Below are 17,608 nucleotides of genomic sequence, written 5' to 3' on the forward strand. Positions count from 1 at the left end.
AGACCATGGAGATTTACAAGAATAAGAAGAAAGAAATTAGAAGGGAAATCTGTACGGTAACACAAAGGGCAGTGCCTTGCTATTTGAGGCTCGAGCTGGTTGCGTCAGGACAAAAACATACCGGAGCAAATATTCGCAACAAGATGAGGTATGTGTATGCTGCAGCAAAAATCCGGAGACCTTTCAGCACATCCTAATGGAATACGAAGGGATTCACCCAGGGATACCTGTAAGTAACGTACACCTTCCAGAAGCGCTTGGATTTAAAGTGGACGGAAGCATAAACCGGTCAGAAGACGAGATAAGCAAGAGAAGTTTCGAGTATTAGTGGAGAAAAAAAAAAGCAGGGAAGAGATTGATGCGACCGGATGCGTTACAGGCATAGGTAGCGGTACAAGGATGATAGAGAAGTCTTGAGAAAAAAAAAGATTAAGGAGATGTGTACAAATATGCTAGAATGAAAAGCATGTATATTATACCTGATTAACTGAAGCAGGCTAGGTGACTATTCGTCCCCGCCACGTTTCAAAGGGGTGCCAATAAATCATCATCATCATCATCATCATCATCATCATCAGCAGCAGCAGCATCATCATCATCATCGTCATCATGCGACTTTCTGCGCCAATTTAAAATTATAATTCCTATTTAGATTGCGAACAGAATGCTTGGCTGTATGACAATCTATCGTCTTTTCATTTCGACCAACATCTCGACGCGTTCTGGGCAGTTGTCGGTCCTTTTAATTTAATGAACAGTTAGCACCTTCACCGTTATACAGGTGCACAACAGGTGTTTACCGCAAAGGAGGTGGGCTTCGTTTTCAAGCTTGAAACAATTGAGCTTCGAAGCATTCGAAATTGCGAAATGTCTTACGTGGGCTCTGTACATTATTAATCAGCGGCTTGCCTGAGATAGCCTCGTGCGAAGGTAACGAGGTCTTGCGAAAACGCGTTAATGGAGCAAGGCCGGTATAGTTGAACATCCTGCTTACGGACTCTTGGTTGAGCAGCCCTACGTTGAGGCGCATTAGAATTAACTGCTGCCGGAGCAATTACTGAAAAACGCTCCAACTGAGAAACCCTTGCAACGAGCTGACAGCGAAGGAAAGAATGCCGCTGCTCGTATAAATGGCGGACAGCACCAGCGTTTACATGATTGCGGCAACGATGAAATCTGGGTATAGGAAATGCACACAGGTGTTAGATATTGCAAAACGTGATAACACGGGATTTAGCGGTTATGACACACAATAATGATTGTTACACTGTAAAGTAAAACTAACATGCGAGAATCTTGCATGCACCGTACCACAATCACACCATAATAACATCGAAACGCGCTATAATCTTAACGTGGTGGCAGTAAATATGCAATGCGTGCAGATCTGTACGCTGTGCATATTTCTCAATTAAATAAGAGAACAGTCTGCAAGTTTGAGAAGAATGGGATAACTTACGTTTCACTGTTAGAAAAACAAGTTTGCTCAGGTCTTCGCCGAAGCCGTTGGAGGCCTTGCAGAGGTAGTACCCTGACTCCTCGGGTTCCAGTTGGTGAATTGAAAGAGTGCCATTCGGAAACAAGCCGTACTTGTGACTGTTGTATAGCGGCAGGAACTCTTCTCGAGTGGAGTCTGCGTAAGAAAAAGCCAGTGACAAGTGTAAACGAAAATATGTTACGAAAATATTTTTGTTTGTTCACAAGAAATAAAAGAATGTAGAAGGCCGAACAGTTGTAATGAAATCGATTACTCACTTCATTATTAACACTATATTGCACTAGTACATGGTTTTTCAGACGATGTTCAATTACATTAGGGCAATTGCCTTCAGTATATAGCATGAAACTATTGATACTTCGAGTGGAGAAAACCGTCTTTTTTCTTCTTGGTGCCGCCATAGGAAGTTTGATTTTTAAAATCTTTGGCTAGTGGTAATAAACAGCACAGTGTGCCATGTAATGGTGGAGCAGGCAAACTGGGCAAGGTGCCGATACTTCTACCGCAAGAAAGAGCGAGCGTCAAACGCCCCTCCCCACGTACCCCCCCCCCCCCCCCCAAAAAAAAAAAAAATGGAACAATGGAACGAACAGAAAAGTGAAAAGAAAAAGGATGTTGGTCTATTGTGTCAGCAAGAAAATGCTAAAAAAATGAAACGCATTCGGTCTGAGGTATGCTTGAAACTTGGAAGACGTAGACCCTCCAAGCCACTGTAGCTGCGCCTGTGAGACCCGAGCCAGAGCAGGTCGTGCAAGATGCTGACGAGGCCAAGTAGGTCGCCCTACGAACACAAACTTGAAACTTCCACCGCTGATGGGTTAGATAGGCAAGACGTCAAGAGTCATAACGTCTCATTGGGGCGATGTTTGTTATATGCAGTGATGAATGCACGCCGCGGTGAGGACAACGTGGCCATTTGTTCAAAACATCCTCCCCCCGCCTAAAGCTCGGGGCAGCAGGCTTCTGGTGGAAGGCATGGCGAGGCACCGGAACGTGCCAGTTCAATAGTGAGCTGATTGCGGGTGCTGACTTCAACTAAGACCGCTTGCAGCAAATTATTGCAGTCTGGCAAGTTTGAGCCCTTGCAGTCATTCTTTAAATCCATTGTTGCGACGCCGGTTCCTTCAAGCTCGACCGGCGTTACTACTGGGTAGCGTGGCGTTCTCGGCAGACTGCAGGCGTCCGGTAGACCATAGCAAATAGGCAGGGGCAAGACGATTTCTTAGTGCGAAACTTGCACAGTTTATTTCATGGTTGATGAAGGATAAATAAGAAGACAATGATGAGAAAATACATGGCGGGGCTGCTTAAATAGGTCCGCTAAAATCGTAGGTGGGATTTCGCTCACGTCAACGTCACGTGACAGGTACTGAGTCCAGTCGAGGGTTTGGCGGCTGCTCCCTCTCTCCTAGGCGACGTTTCCCGGGCTTGCCTCCGCTAGCGGTGACTCGAGGTCTCCGGTGGTGCACAGTTCGCTCCTGGGCGCACGCACACAAAGGGGCCAGTAATCACTGCGACTCGAGGCCCCGGTGGTACACAGTTCATGGAAGGTGGACCCCCTCGCCTCCTGGGCGCACGCACACAAAGGGGGCCATTCATCACTGCGACTCGCCCGCCAGATTGAGGACCACCCGAGACAACCATAGCAAGTTAAGGAAACATCCTCCGTTAATGCTTTTGAACGGGCTGTCATACGTCAATCATAATCCTTTGTGGCACGGGGTGTCACATGTCAATCGTAACACCATGCTTGAGCCCTTATGGTGGCCTTAACACCAAAGTGAGTGGTTGCCTAGATAATGTCGGGGACAGAAAGGTAGAACTTGAACCTTGGTTCCTCCTATTTTAGTGTTTTGCTTAGTCCATCAAATAGCTTGTCGAAATTGCGGCCCTTTCCGCCTCATATTCCGCTGGGCCTCGCCCTGGACACTCTCACCAGCAATAGGGAAGAAACTCGGTGTGACGGTGGAAAAATCTGATAGAGGCTTCAACTTATTGGACGAACCCGTTGTCTGTGTTTTTTTTTTTTTTTTTTTTCATTGAGGGAAACAGGGCATACTTGGTTGGTTTGCGGTCTGTTGTTTACTCATACCCTCAGACCAAGTTGGAACTTGTATGCGGATGAAGAAATCATAAGGCTCTTTGTCTTTAGTGAACCGTCCAGATGAACTCTTCTTCCTTCCTCTCCAACAACAAATGTGTTGCGCTAGTCTGAATTGTTCAGAGGTTTGTGAACTGGGGAGTCGTAGTAAACTATTGATGACAGTCATGACACTTGTATGCGATAAGTGACTGACTCTGTCTATTTGGAATAATAAGGATTGCTGTGGCTTGTGCAAATGTGCTGCGAGCAAGTGATAGTGATGCGTTTGTTCACTTTGTCCGAGTCGAATTGCTTGACTTCATGGCCGAACACGCACTATTGGGTCAAGGTAGTTTTCAATGAACGTAGCATTCTGGAGCCACTTTAGCAGTCATTCACGTCCGTAATCTCTTCAGACCGAGTTAGTGCGTTAGTAAATTATTGGTGCTTTAATTCACGCGCTGGCTGTTCAGTCAAACATTCGCATGAATACAACCATGATACAACGCTGTTGCAACATGTGGCTTATGGGGCTCCTGTACTATGACTGCATTGTTCTGTTCGAGGTGGCGCGTGATGCTGCTGGTTATATTAACCAGCGAATCTTCAGAGTCAAAGTTTCTCGTGTACTCATCTTCCAAGTGACTCACGTTGATATAACGCCCAGTCGCATCGCCTGGAGCTCAAGGCGCAGCTTTACATTGCAGTCGGCCTGAGAACTAACTTCACTAGCACGTCTTCACTTCTTTAATACCTTAAACCGGAATTATCCTCTCAAGTCTATACAGTTCTATTGCAAAAGGCTGGCCGTCAGCCGTGACTGCAAAATCGCTTACCAAGCTGGACGGCCACGGCTAAGTACCGTCGGAGTCCGAGTTCTTCAAAAACGCGCAGTTCTTCCTCTAAGAGGCGCATCAATCTTATCTGAATGTTTTCTCCTTTTCGCGTGGAGACCTAGAGACCGGACTGAACCGGATCAGAGCGTAGTTTTGATACCACGTGTGCTAAATAAAGATGAGACCTAGAGCCAGGCCATCCGTGCGGAGCAATCGTAGTTGTTGTCGTTTGTCTTCTTTTTTATTGCGGAAGCATTCTACAGGATGGTCAGCGGTACTTTGCGAATTGGAGATGTCTTTAGAAACCCCTTTCTAGCATGAGTGTGGTGGAGAAGACGGTAAGCGCACCCTGGGTGCGAGGAGCGCCGCCAGTGGGAACACTGCTGGCGAAAAAAACTCACCCGCCGAGCCTTGGTGGATGCACAGCACACTAAATGAAATATTGTGCATACTTCATGAGATGTCTCTGTGTGCCGGGGTGTGACTCATGCGGCAAATGAACGAGTGGCATGCGCTACAATCAGTGGTTGCTTAATATGGTGCTTAAGCATGAACCGTAATGACCATAAGGAATAGACATATGATAGACAATGATGTCTGAAATACCAACGAGTCGCACATCATAGGTTACTCATAGACAATCGACGATTTTGTGTCCTCTCAAAAATCGCGAATGGCGCTGAAGGCTCGGCTCTGCTTAGAAGAGCATGACCACGGTCCAAGTAATTGGCTCATTGTGACAAGACGTCTGTCAAGGATGTTCGAACGATCACGCAGGTGAACCTGCTGCTGGAGATACTGAGGGCATTATAATGTTACCATGCCGCTCCTCGGCAGCTCCTCACCAATTGCGGACGCCACTACTTTTTGAAAGTCACGGACGATGCCTGTGCTCATGCTCTACTGAGCATCAAGTCGTCACTGCTAATCATCGCCAGACAAAAGGTCTAACAGAGCACTTACTGACATGCTAGCTACGTACATTTGGGCAAGCCACCGGGACAGGGACGTCGTTCTGCCCCATGTGAAGTTTGCGCATAACTCGCCCCGCCATTGCGCCACTGGCTACTTGCCGTTTATCCTACTGCTTGACCATGATCCTTTTTTGACCTTGGACACTGCATTTCCCCATGGACCACAGTCGCCCACTGCGTACGCTCGCGATGCAATTTCTCTGGCAACAGAGGACCCGGTAGATTGCCTGCGTCCGCCTCACTGTTGCACAGGCCTCCCAGGAGTTTTTGTATGATAGTCATAATAGGGTCTTCCAGTTTTCATCCGGTTCCCTCGTACACCTGCACTCACCAAAACTTCTGTCGCGTTATTCAGGTCCCTACTGAATTTTACGACAGCTTTCGGATGCCACTTATAAAGATTGTTCCCGCCGAGCCGGGCCCATCATCTGTACAGCCAACAACCGATGTCGTTCATATCACCCACTTGAAGTAACACGTGCGCACCTTTCCTGCGCCAACTTAGCTTGCTCCGGGACGGCACTCCATGGCCGGCGGGGTAGGCGTTGCGGTGAAGATCAGGACTGGCAGCATAGTGATGATAAGAACGAAGTTGTGTGGCTGCTGCTAGTGGTTTCCGGCGCCAAGTTTCAATGTGTTCACCTGAACCTTCGGCATTTTTCATGCGGACTGCGTTGGCGAACATTTGCGCCTTCCCTTCCACCTCGCAACAATATAATATTCTCAACAGGAGCGTCAGGGTTAACACAAAACTACAATCTAAGCACCTTCCTTGAATGCGACCCTGGTAAGCTACGTCTAAACGTAGACGATGGAGTAGTGAGCCGAATGTGCGGTCAACGTTTTGCTTTAGCAAGAGCCAAAGAAATGGGTATCCTGTACAAGAATGAACAGTTTGCCTGTTCATCAAACCGTGTGTTTTTGTGAAGTTTGTACCACAGAGTGCGAAGAACATTGTTCTTGTTTGATACGGAAACTGAAAATGACCTCGTGACCAGCGAGAGAATCAATGGTGAATGCTTTTATACTTTCGCGGATCATGGAGTGATCTACATGCTACTGAATTTATTTTATTACTGCTCTGGCCCTTTTGTAGCCGGAATATGTGATACAGCGTCGGCTTCGATTACTCTCGGCAATTAATTTCGAGTCTTGTAATATTCCTAACAGCTCTGCCGCTGTGTATAAGACGTCTTGTGAGATAGTCGATAACTTCCGTCTGCTTGACGTGCTGAAATATAGAAGGCTGAAGTCGAGGTATAATTTAATGAAGACCCGTCGGTTAAGACGAATGTGTAGCTCTCCTGGGACTGGTACGCTGAAGCGTAAGGAACGTTTCCTCGAAGTAGTGTATTGCCGATTTCATTTCGGCTCCTGGGGCGTTCAACGTCACAGTTGGGGAAGTATGTTTGGTGAGCATGATGGCTTGGTCGACAAACAAATTTTAAGTGACTGAAATGATTTTGAATTCACAGAACTTAATTAGGCAGTCACTTTGCTTCTGCGGCGATCACAAGGCTACTAATGGTCGAACCTTGGCTCTTGGAACAGCTAGTTACGAAGGTAACGACGATGAAAACGATTAAATCGACGACGACACCAAGAACGACAACAAACCGGTGCTCTAGTGTTTCTTTTCTTTTTTTCGTTCTTTTTTTGTTTCCCACAGACTTATACAGGGTGTCCCAGCTATCACGCAGCACGATTTACAAAAAGAGGAAAGGCGTTACGCGAAGCAAACCTAGTGCGTATTGTTTGCAGTGCAGTGGAGTAGCCGCCAGTAATTTTTTCGTTGCTGAGATTTAAAAAGGTAATTGTAATTAATTATCTAACTTGAGAAGTACTGTCCTAATTATCAAAGTGTCAATGAGAAAATTGTAGAGCAACATGGAAAACTCCCGATACAGCTTTCTGTTGCTCAGTACGTGCTACAAAAAAAAAAAAATGTTTTTCCGAGCGGGAAAGAAGCCCGTGAATGCACGCGAAGTGCCTCGAGCGGCCAGTTGCGTGGCAGTTCTGCGTGTATTCGCGGGCTCCTTTTACACTCGGAAAAACACATTTATGTGTCTCCTGTTGGGCCGCCCCAAACAGGAGACAAGCAAGTCCAACTTGAGACCCTTTTCGGGCAACCGTTCGGCCCGCGAGCTTTAGAATTCGCGCTTTCTTTAGCCTGCCTTCAGACGCAACAGCCTCGCAGTACGAGTGTGCCAGGCACGAATCCAGCGTAGCCGGCATGACCGTGACGTTGCATTACCGGAGGCGATCATCCATGTGATGATGGGCTGCGGCGTTCCGGACGCGCTGCACTGCAGCTGCACGTTGCGACCCTGCACCACGGCTGCGCTCTCCGGCTCCACGTCCCACTTTGGTGGCTCTGCAGGAAACAGCCAAGGGAAGAAGAAGTCAAAGAGACGAGCAGGGACATTCCTTGCGAGCTGAGTTTCTGACGATTGTTTTTGTGCTACGCACACTCGCCTTGAATGTCTTGACTGCTGTCATTGACATCACTTTCTTTTTTATTTTACGGCCTCCTCGATTTCAGGGGTGTTCCTCTAAATTCCTTCACAGTTACGTCTTGTTAGGTTGTTACGGGTATCGGGCCACTAGTGGTTATACTTCAGGGGACACTAAAGGGGATAATAAATTAAACTGGCTAGGTAAATTAGAGCTCCAGGACACCGAAAATGGCAATTCTTAAGAAAAAAAAAATGTTCAGTCTGTGAAATCGCCAATGGCATTCTCTGCTGTCTTTCAGCATCTCACTTTTCCCTGAAAGAATCCCTGGTGTCCCTCAAAACAGTTCAATGTTGTGCTAATTAAGACACCATAATTTCATATTTACGCAGGTACCGTCTTGTGACCTCCTCTTAGCGCCATTTTTGTAGCAACATTGGATCTATTCACCAGTTCTCCTTATTCAGTTGCCGATATTTAATTAAAAGAAAAAGGTTTGTTGAAGCGGTACTTCATAAGCTTAGATTGGGTCTGAACATCTCGATTTAATTTTTCGTTGGGGCCTTGGCCTTATGTTTTAGCCCCAGGGATGCGTTTGATGCTGTTTGGGATTTCCTGCTACCTGTAAAAGTTTTATCATGTTAGCTTATTTTGTTCCTTTACTGTCACTATTATCTATTTCCCAAATTATTCTAGCTGAACTGTCGAACGAAACTTTCATTTCTTTGAAATCTTTTGTAATTATAGATTCATCTCGCACGATTACTAAATTACTCACTGTTCTTTATTTTATAGTTTTTAATTGCGCATTATTCTATTTTCATCTTCGTATTTATTATTGAGCTTAATCAAATCACTCGATTCTTGCCCCATCTCCTATTGTGGTACATTCCATGAATGCGGAACAACATAAACACTATTAGCAACGTCGGAATGCGCATTGCTTTTTAAGTGTGGCAATCAATATCCTATGGAAGCTAGTGTCTGAACGAATACCTTTATACCTATTTAATAGCGTGAGAATAATCAAAACCTCAACAAAGAGACAATCTTTCGACAAGGCGAATTGTCTTCGTCAGCAAAACCTTTTCCAGGCATTAATGGTTTTCGAGCTTTCAAGCAGCTGTTTCCAGGCTTTTATGTTTCAAAAGGAGCTCTGGGACGTACATACCTGCCAACCTGCGAGCTTTAAAATTCGTAAAATCTCTGAACACGGCACCGAGGCGGGAGTGGGTGAGGAGAGGTAGTTGTCTGGAGCTTTTCTCTTGATATTATTACTGTTAAGCTGCTCTGAGCTTGCTCTGAGCTGTTAAGCTTGCTCTGAGCCTTTCAAGGGTAAATACGCATTTCATTAACTATCTTTTACCTTTAGTCACAGCGCACAAGCAGCAGCAAACTTTGAACAGCAGAGACTGACATGCAACACGTTGTCTTTAAAACCTGGTGACTTCACCATTAAATTTGCTGTTTCCAATTTCACCTGTTTCAGGAACTTGCTCGAAGCAAGTACCTCCGGTGGCGTCTTTTCACCACAAAGAAACCTTTAGCGATAGCTTAGGAGATCGCGACGAGTGAACTTTTTTTTTTTTTCGTGAAGAAAAATTTTATTTTTTTTTTGCAAAACTTGACGCAACCTTCGCAATGTTGTAAAACGAGGTCAAATTTGTAAACTTCACGAATGATTCGGGACGGTTGGTAGGTAAGATATATTAGCTATTACTGAGAAGAATGTAAAAAATAGCGCTTAAATTTGCTGTCTTAGATTCATCTGCTTGGAACGGAGCTGACCATCTCTGTTTCTATAAGCTATGAATTAGGTTATATAGCATTTAACCTCTTCACGAACGTTACGGTTCATACAGATTACGACATGCGCGTTCGATCTTCTTTATTTGCGCGTATCGCGCGTCTCTCCGAACAGTATTTAATTCAAGTTTTAAAAAAAGCTACGCTTAACCTTAATTTCACAAGCGTGTTGGATCTGCCATAATTTTTTTCTCTTATTAGTTGTTTTATGTATTCTTGCTTTCCCTTTTTTTCCTTACTTTCAGAAGTAGTTCTTATAGCTTGTGTTTTTTTCTATTCAGACTCTTTCTCTTGACTTGATACCTCGGTACCTGTTTCTACTCCCCTTTCCCCCTAAAGTTGTCTGCTTTCTCTCTTCCCCCGGTCCGTGATCAATTTCTGACTCCTGTTTTCTAGCAAACTACACAGAAAAGATTTGCAACCATTGCTTGCGTTTGACGTTTCTCTTTCTCTATTTGGCTTTGAGTCCTCTCCCACCGTTGCTTTTCTTTCTCGTTCCAGATAAACTAAAGACTAAGACCCGCCTGTCACCTCCACTATAAGGAAGCACCGGCAGCGCCTTCTCACAATCACAACAAATCTCCACTTTTCAACAGTTCTACTTCCCCTACCTATCCCTTATGTTACTATTTCCTACCGACGTAATCTCCTCTATCCTGGGGAAAGAGAGCTGTATAAACCCTGATAAAGAAAGCAGCTGTTGCCAGGACAAAGATAAGTCCCCTTGCAGAAAATTCTGCTTCGAGCGGAGGCTTCTTAATCAATTCAATGTCGCCATCTTTCCCTAAATGCTTCGTTTTTTTATTTTCTTGGATTAAAACTTAGACAATGTGTCCATGTATCGTTTGTAGTTATAGCGTAATCGAGATAATGAATAGATTGTAAACTGTAATCTAAGGTGATGCTTTTGAAAGGAAAAATCATGAAACAACCGCAGAGGATCTGATGCATGCGAAGACCACTAAAGTGCTACTGCCGATTCGTTCAGACAAATGCATTGGACGACTGCGTATTAAAAGGAACTTTCCTATGCCTGCATGCGTATTCGTTGACTCTTGATTATCTTTCTGGCCCTTATCGAGAGAGAGAGGGACCAGAAACGCACACAAAGCGCGAGGCAAACTCGTTAACAGTGCTGTAAAAACAGTGCAATAAATGAGGCGAAACACTGTAATATGTCAGAAAAGTGCCGTGACTCCAAATCACGCCGGAAACAATACGAGGCTTAGGTCTTCAGAGAATGGAAATTATGTCGTGCACCGTACATTGTGTTATGGTTGGTCAGCATAATATCGTCTTAAGTATTATTGGCCGTTTTAACGTGCGCTCAAACGACAGTATGTAAGGAAGCACGCAAACTGGGGCTGCTTCAAAGTGTATTGACTATCAGCCGAACTTGCTCATGAGGATACCTATCGGAAGGCGGCCGCCGCGACCGCCATCGAACTCACGACCTCGTGCTATACGCAGCGCAACGTCATAGCCAGAGCGCCACCGCGGCCCGTCAAGTTTGCATTGTAAATGATAAGAAGGCTTTCTTTTTTTATACCTCCTCAGCAGACGTTGTGCAACATCACGAAGCTCCTGGCCTTCTACAAGTGAGCCGCGCTAAACTTCTTTCGCCCATTGCGCAGCATTTTAGCATCCCCCCCCCCCCCCCCCCCTTTCATTTATTTCGAAGAACTTCGTTCGCGCACCATTCCCGGAAAGGCAGACCCTTTCGGTGAGAGCCACGGCAGGCGCACCACGCGGTGCGCAGTCGAGGGCGAGCGTTCCGTCGGCGGACGTGTGGGCCCCAAAACACCAGCAGCGGCCGCCACGCGGTTTTCGCGCGCGGCGCGCGATCTCCCGCGGGACACGTTGAAGCGCCGCGTGTAATCACGCCCAAGCCACACGCCAGCAGGTCGGCCACCGGCGCGCCAATGCCCCAACGTGGTGCGCCGGGAGTCGTTAAAGAAATCAAGAGAGCGGCCCGGTTCTGGAACGGAACCGGAGCTGCCCCAGGGTCATTAACTTAATCCGACGGCATCCGGAATGCTCGCTGGGGAACCTGCCCGCAAGCTGCGTCGTCGGAGGCCGGCGCCGTCTGCGAGGGCGGCGCGGCTGTCTCTCTCTCGCTCTCACCGAAATGGCTGTAGACCGTGCCTGAGCATTTTCATCCTTTGCTCCACCTGCACTTTGCCCTTTATACGCTTATCGCGGGGTGTATTTTTCTATAATGTGGCAGCACGGTGGCCTCAAAGCATGCGGGTGAGCGGTCACAAATGTAGAGATGTCATATGAGAACGGTGTCGCTTACGTTACGCGCTACTTCACAACGATTTGCACGATCCGCCCGTGTCTTAGTAATTCACGTATTATAGACTTTAGAGAAATCCCAACTTGAAGTTCGTAAACGTGAAGTTTAAATGAAACGAGTCCCGTTCTCACGATTTGGTTTTAAACATATACAACGACTTGGAGCCCTAACCCGTGAAAGAATTATCGAACGCAAGTTCTGGAGCCTAAATGCATTGAGCTCTTTTTTTCTTTTTTTTCTGTTTTGTTTTGCTTTCTACCTGCGTACGAAATGCAGGATCTAACTTTTTATTGTCCCGCGATGGCTTCTACAATAACTGAACTGTTAAACGAATGCGACAGGCGCTCAATGCCCTTCCATTTTCTGCTTGCACTTTCTCCGACGCTATCCTTGGAAAAGCGTGGTGTCATTTGGGGTGCGCAAATGCCGTGAACGTCCCGTTAGACACCCCGTTTCATATTTTTGTCTCGCGCGCGCCTGCTTTCTCCTCTACGACCTTAGCGCCCGAGCGCACGCTACATCGACTCGTGCTTCAAAAGGCACAGGCTAGCCTTCGTCGTCAGTCTTGCCGCACGTCAGCGTCGCTGGCGACAGAAAGGTTTATGAGCCCTGGCTGGGGGAGGGAGGGGGGGGTGGGCGTAGGAGGCCTAGTTGAGCGCTTTCTCGGACGCCACCTCGTCTTCATCCCGAGCGCGTTTCTGCCTGTGTTTATGCAGCTGCCATCATCGCAGGCTGTCGCGCGCGGTGGCGTAGGAGAAAGAGCGACGGCGTTTTGGGAGCTCCCGGGAGGGCGGCTCCTTTCCTCCGAGCTCGCGCACTTTCCTGTCCGCTCTTTTCGCCTCCCTCAATGTCACGCGAGGGAGAACGCGCGTCGACTTTCGTCTCGGCGCGCTGTCCGCTCTGCGTGCCTTCTTGCAGTCTGCCTGGGCCCAGACCGCATTGTCTCAGGCCGTCTTGTCAAGGTGGAAGAGGTAGAGCGAACAACGCCGCTCAACGTCCGGACAAGCACGCACTCGGGCTGCTCGGTTAGCGCAATACGAGACGGGTTCCTTCCAAGACGGAGTGTGGGTTTATTAATGCCTTGCTGATAAGTCCGAAGGAGCCCTTGCATAGAGTCAACAGTGCGCGCTGCTTTCGGGCACATAGAAAGCCGGGAGTACCCCGTTATCTCGTCCTGATGTGAGAAAGCTGTTGAAAAAAAAAAAAAACATTTTTGTTACTTCAGTTGCTCATTTAGAGTCTCATCTCGAAACTCAAGCTTTTTGAAAGTGTTCTAACAGGGTAGCCTAGTACAGCCGCTGCATTGAACTGTGTGGTATTGTCTGTGTTTCAATAACTAAGTAGTTGTTATTTTAATTCAGTGGCTAATGTATACATCTGCCCCATGGTGACTGCCGTTCTTGGTGTTCGGGTGGCCGACCAACATAGGTTATAAGGTGCAATTCGCGATGCCACTATGTTTCGTAGATCTTTATGAACAAGCAAATAAAATAATAAAAATGAAAACTGGCCGCTTTTCACCAGAGCCGGGATGACGTGACTGGTAGCTTTCGTAAGAAGTACAAAGACAACTACGTTCGACTTCTGTGATGATTCCACTGCATAAAATAGACCTCAGCCTGTTTAGCTTTCAACTCACGTAATGCCGAATCTGTTCCTTTGCCACTTTGTCCATGCGTACCGGCTCAAGTAAATATCTCGAAGCACTGTACATTTTAGTGTAATCACTTACAAGGTTAGGAATGCGGGCAGCAAACGTCCTTCCAAAGGACGTTGCAAACTTGAATCTTCGTAAATTTCCCCTTTCTATGCGTGCGCTAATTCGTCGCCACAGAGACTCGTCGCTCTTTATCCGTAGAGTTTCCGTGATTGTACAGTGTACTGCGTGATAACATGCATCTATTTCTGCACGCGAGCGCGTCCGCTGCACGAGTTCGAGCAGTGCAGGCATATGAGGCGCCTTCTGGTTCCACGCGTATAATATGTGCGTGTTCAGCAACGGCACACCAGCCCTGCATTCTTCGTGAGTTCGTGCGTTGTGGTTTCTTCGGGTCAGATCCGCCCTTCATCAAAGGGTAATTTCCTCCTTCTTGGCGTGCGCTTCTGGTGCTTCCTCGAGATACTTCTGCTTGCTACCCTTTTCCTCGAGGTAGCTAGACTTAGGGACAGCAAGCTCTCGTTGACACCATAACGCACAAAACACTACCGTTTCGTATACTGTCACTGGCGTTGACAGCAGAGGGAATAACGAGAGTGTATTATCAGCGAATAGTCAGAATCTAGCGGGTTCAGTCTCGTTTGATGGGTCAGCGCTCGCGCGGGCTGTTCGTCCCACCCGCTGTGCAAGCGTGTACGAACGCTCACTCTCTCCCCTACGTCGCCGCGACCGATCCGAAGTGAGCCGTTAACTGGATGTCATCGGGTAACGAACAAACGAGAGAGAGAAAAAAAAAGCCGCTGTAGTTATAACTTTTTAAATAAAATATGAATGGGAAGGCATCTGATGTTACCAGCCGTAGATATCTGTACTGAGTCCTCACAAACATAAATGTGGTATAATACGGCTGACAACTGTAAAAAGGGGCCCTATTTCAGAGCTTGGCATGAGAGTGCTACGGATGCGCTACTTAGATAGCCTAATCAATATCACTCTCTCCACATTTTTCTCGTACATCAAAAATACTAATAATTTTCTCACCAATATCGTTGATCTGCAGGTTACCGGTCATTTGTTTCTAGTTGCTTTAGATGTTACCTCGCTTTACACTAATATTTCTCAATCAGATGACATCGGGGCAGTTCTTTACGAGTAAAACAATTGCGATGTCGATAAAACCAGTCGACTCATTCGCTTTCGGTACGTTAGTCAAGCTATAATTCTAGAACTGAATAACTTTGAGTTTAACAGGGAGGCACTACATTCAAATTAACGGTACTTCTATGGGCAGCAGAATCGACCCATCGAATGCAACTAGCTTTATGGGGCTACTAGAAAACAAATTTCTTGCCAACCGCGAGCGCTAACCATGGTATTACAATTGGTTCATTGATGAATTTTTTCTAATTTGACACCATATTCAATTGCAACTACTTTCTTTCACTGCTGACTTTAACAAAGCGCATCCGACAATTTTCTTTGGTGTTGTACTGCTAAGGCCGAAGTCGTGGGATCAAATCCTGGCCGGGCGGCCGCATTTGGATGGGGAACGAAATGCGAAAAATACACGTGCTTCCACATTAGGTGCACGTTAAAGAACCCCAGGTGTTCAAATTTATCATAACGTCGTTTTATGCATTGAACCACAAAAGTAACTGGAACGCCATTGCATTTCTCGGCAAATTTCGGGAATTAATATCTCGAAACTGGTGTCATCCTGAGAATTCGTTCTAAGTGGATCCGCCTTGCAAGCTCCACGGCTAGAATTTGTAAATTGCAATATGGGCCATAAGGCTTCATTAGTGAATTTTTGTTAATTAGTCGCTTAGGCATTTCAACTTTTTGTTCAAGTAATGTCCACCTATTCGAGTAGACCAGCTCATGAACAAGAACTGTGCTATCTGCCACTGGCAACCTTTAAAAATTTTGAAAGTGTTCGCATATTGCAGTGCGGCCTGCTCTTTCGCTAAAATTACGCGATGCGCGTAATTCTAGCGGTACAACAGCGCAACGGTACCCCAATTTACTTACCGTTTACACGAAGCACTGCGGAATAGGCAGTGGTTGCCGCCTGGTTCTTAACCACGCATGTGTAGTTGCCCGAGTGCTCGAGCTGCAGACTGTCGGTGGACAGCATGCTGTAATCACGCTCGTTGTGCACGTTGATTGCCGCCTGTGAGCTGGGCGCACCGTTTTCCACCACCGGCACGCCGTCTTTGAGCCACGTGAACAGAAACGGAGGGTCACCCTGGACCACAGTGCAGAACACCTTGATGCGCATGCCAACCTGCATGTCCTTGCGGAACTCGTAGTGCGAGATGACGGGAGGCTCTGCGCAAGAAAGAAGACAATGGACCCCACGTTAGGAACTCCTGCCTATAGCATTCGAACGAAGCAAGTCGATAGATGTTGATAGCCGCTGGCTTGACAGCCAGCAATGCTGTGGCCATTCGTCTTCCGAGAGGGACAATGAATGTTGAAATCAGGAACAAGTCCAAAGACCACATCTTTTTCATAAAACTTCGCTTGTTTGCTTTTGTTTGCTTTAGTTTCTTTCTTTCTTATTGCGCGCGAAACTGCGCTCAGACTTTGTACTTTTCGCTGCAATAAAGGTTTTAAGTATACGACAGGTAAAAATCATCTAATGCATTCATGGTGGCCCAAGAAACTAGAAATATGGTATTGTTTGGGCATTTAACATTTAACGCTCGCGTAATGGCTGCCACTGTAACATAATCAGAGAAAGAGAAAACAAGGAGAGGAAAGGTAGGGAAGTCAACCAGACGAGCGTCTGGTTTGCTACCCTACCCAGAGGGTAAGAAAAAAAGGGGGAATAAAAAGAGGGAAAGAAGGACATTGAGCACTGCATGAGCGACGGAAGATGCACCCGAGGACTATAAATGGTCCCTCAGGCGGGTACACATCACGAACTGCACTAGTAAGCGAATAGCGTTTTGCGTCAGCGACGGGGCCATGATCCCAGAATTTTGTAGTCAGAAAGTAGCCTTGAGTTAGTTGATTCTAATTTGTCTGCGAATAAAAGCGTTGTACCTCGTACTGAGTCCAGATACATAACAGGTGTTCGATTGTTTCCTAGCACCTGCAGGAGTCGGACGTCGGATTATGGGCCAGTATCATGCAGTAATAAGCGTTTGTAAACGCCATTCCCAACCATACGCGGCACATCAGTGTTGTTTCGCAGCAGGAGAGGTTAGCTGGCACTTGCAGCCGCATACCTAAGGGTCCCGGTAAGGCAGCCGCCAATTGTAGACACTCAGAAAACTTAACTGCGCCAGTGACCTCTTTTGTTATTGAGATTGGGTCTTGATGTGAGCACGCAGACGGTCTCCTGCGGCGTCCGTCCTCACCAAATTATTTGGAAGTGTCTGGATGTCTTTGTGGGCAAACCGGGAAGACTTGATAGAGAATTCGTTGCCGACGATGCCACAGTGACCCGGGCGCCATTGAAAAATGATATCGTGCCCTCTTTTCAGAGCATGATGGCTAACTTCCCTTATGACGTGTACCATCTACTCATATGTTCTGTGACGTAAAGCCGAGTAGAAATTGTGAAGAGCTGCCTTAGAGTCACAAAACACGGTTCATTTGTGTACCGGTTCAACGGCACATAAATGGCATAGCTCAAACCGGCATAGAGAACTGCAGCTTCTGCTATGCTGCTATTTGTGAAACCTTGAAGTTAATTCCGATCTGTTTCGTTGGAATCACAAAACCAGCTCCTGAACTGGCAAGCGAAGTCGAGCAGTCAGAATAAATATGCACGCGATCTAGGTATGTCTGGTGGAGTAATAGCAGCGTCAGCTGCTTCAGATCCCGGAACGACTAATAGGCCTTTATAATTCCGTGAATAGCTACTTGAGACTGTCGTAGGCACCACAGGGTAGATGCAGGTTTCGCCGCCGATGTATAAGTTGACGGTGGCTCATGATGAGGTGACTTTTGATTAGCCGTGGTCAATCATGCAAATGTCGCGTGAGGTC

The 17,608-nt window shown here is 46.7% G+C and overlaps 1 protein-coding gene across 1 annotated transcript in view; it reads right to left on the reverse strand.

Moving 5' to 3' along the window:
• Positions 1-17,608, reverse strand: part of LOC119452676 (Down syndrome cell adhesion molecule homolog) — a 270,087-nt gene that overhangs the window by 208,130 nt on the left and 44,349 nt on the right. The window contains exons 4-6 of the mRNA XM_037714673.2: positions 15,639-15,938; positions 7,646-7,765; positions 1,460-1,633 (exon numbers count right to left, since the gene is read on the reverse strand). Coding sequence (XP_037570601.1) covers positions 1,460-1,633; positions 7,646-7,765; positions 15,639-15,938 — 594 coding nt within the window. The remainder of the gene's footprint in view (positions 1-1,459; positions 1,634-7,645; positions 7,766-15,638; positions 15,939-17,608) is intronic.

Source organism: Dermacentor silvarum, chromosome 1 (genome assembly GCF_013339745.2).
Source record: "Dermacentor silvarum isolate Dsil-2018 chromosome 1, BIME_Dsil_1.4, whole genome shotgun sequence".
Lineage (NCBI taxonomy): Eukaryota > Metazoa > Arthropoda > Arachnida > Ixodida > Ixodidae > Dermacentor > Dermacentor silvarum.